Raw genomic sequence first — 1,124 nt, forward strand, 5'->3', positions numbered from 1 at the left:
GTCACCAGCCCTATCAAACATGAGACAGTCCCAGGCAGAGGCTGCTTTGACCATTCAGCACCAGGAGAAAAACTGGGCAACCACAAATAAGAGCTGAATCCAGATCTCATTGCCTAAGACATCACCCCAGGATCTCATTGCTGTCAGCCCATGGAGAGTCCTGGAATGAATGAAGGGGGAGAAGCTGTTTATTGCTGCTTAACAAGTAGCTATTGGAATAGTTTCTTCAGTGCCTGCTTGAGCTCCTTGTTCCTCAGGCTATAGATGAGAGGGTTCAGTGCTGGAGGCACCACTGAGTATAAAATGGCCAGCACCAGATGCAGAGCTGGGGAGGAGATGGAGGGGGGCTTCAAGTAGGCAAACGTGCCAGTGCTGATGAACAAAGAGACCACGACCAGGTGCGGGATGCACATGGAAAAGGCTTTGTGCCGGCCCTGCTTGGAGGGGATCCTCAGCACAGCTCTGAAGATCTGCACGTAGGACACCACAATGAAAACAAAACACCCCAAAACTAAACAAATGGCAAGAATAATAACCCCAATGTCTCTGAGGGAGGCATCTGCGCAGGAGAGCTTGAGGATGTGGGGGATCTCACAGAAGAACTGCTCCACCACATTGCCTTGGCAGAGAGGAATGGAAAATGTATTAGCAGTGTGCAGGAGAGCACAGAGAAAATTAGATGCCCAGACAGCGGCTGTCATTTTGACACAAGCTCTGTTGTCCATGAGGATTCCATAGTGTAGGGGTCTGCAGATGGCAACATAGCGGTCATAGGCCATGACTGTGAGAAGGGAAAACTGCGCTGAAATGAAAAAGTTAAAAGTTAAGACCTGTGCAGCACATCCCAAGTAGGAAATGGCCCTCGTGTCCCAGAAGGAATTGGCCATGGATTTGGGGACAGTGGTGGAGATGGATCCAAGGTCGAGGAGGGAGAGGTTGAGGAGGAAGAAGTACATGGGGGTGTGGAGGTGGTGGTCGCAGGCTACGGCTGTGATGATGAGGCCGTTGGCCAGGAGGGCAGCCAGGTAGATGGCCAGGAAGAGCGAGAAGTGCAAGAGCTGCAGCTCCCGCGTGTCTGCGAAAGGCAGGAGGAGGAACTCGTTGAGGGAGCTGCTGTTGGACAT

General features: G+C 52.0%; 1 protein-coding gene across 1 annotated transcript; it reads right to left on the bottom strand.

The window, feature by feature from the left end:
- Positions 1-209: 209 nt before the first annotated feature.
- Positions 210-1,124, bottom strand: LOC148592683 (olfactory receptor 14C36-like). The gene has a single exon (XM_088534105.1). The coding sequence runs from the start codon at positions 1,122-1,124 to the stop codon at positions 210-212; it is 915 nt and encodes a 304-aa protein (XP_088390231.1).

This window comes from Tinamus guttatus, unplaced genomic scaffold, assembly GCF_059628265.1.
Source record: "Tinamus guttatus ecotype Peru unplaced genomic scaffold, ASM5962826v1 Tinamus_guttatus_pri_ptg000540l, whole genome shotgun sequence".
NCBI classification, from domain to species: Eukaryota; Metazoa; Chordata; class Aves; order Tinamiformes; family Tinamidae; genus Tinamus; species Tinamus guttatus.

What these genes read in the sequence shown, in the direction of transcription:
- LOC148592683 (XM_088534105.1), bottom strand. Translation starts at nt 1,124, where the DNA reads ATGTCCAACAGCAGCTCCCTCAACGAGTTCCTCCTCCTGCCTTTCGCA.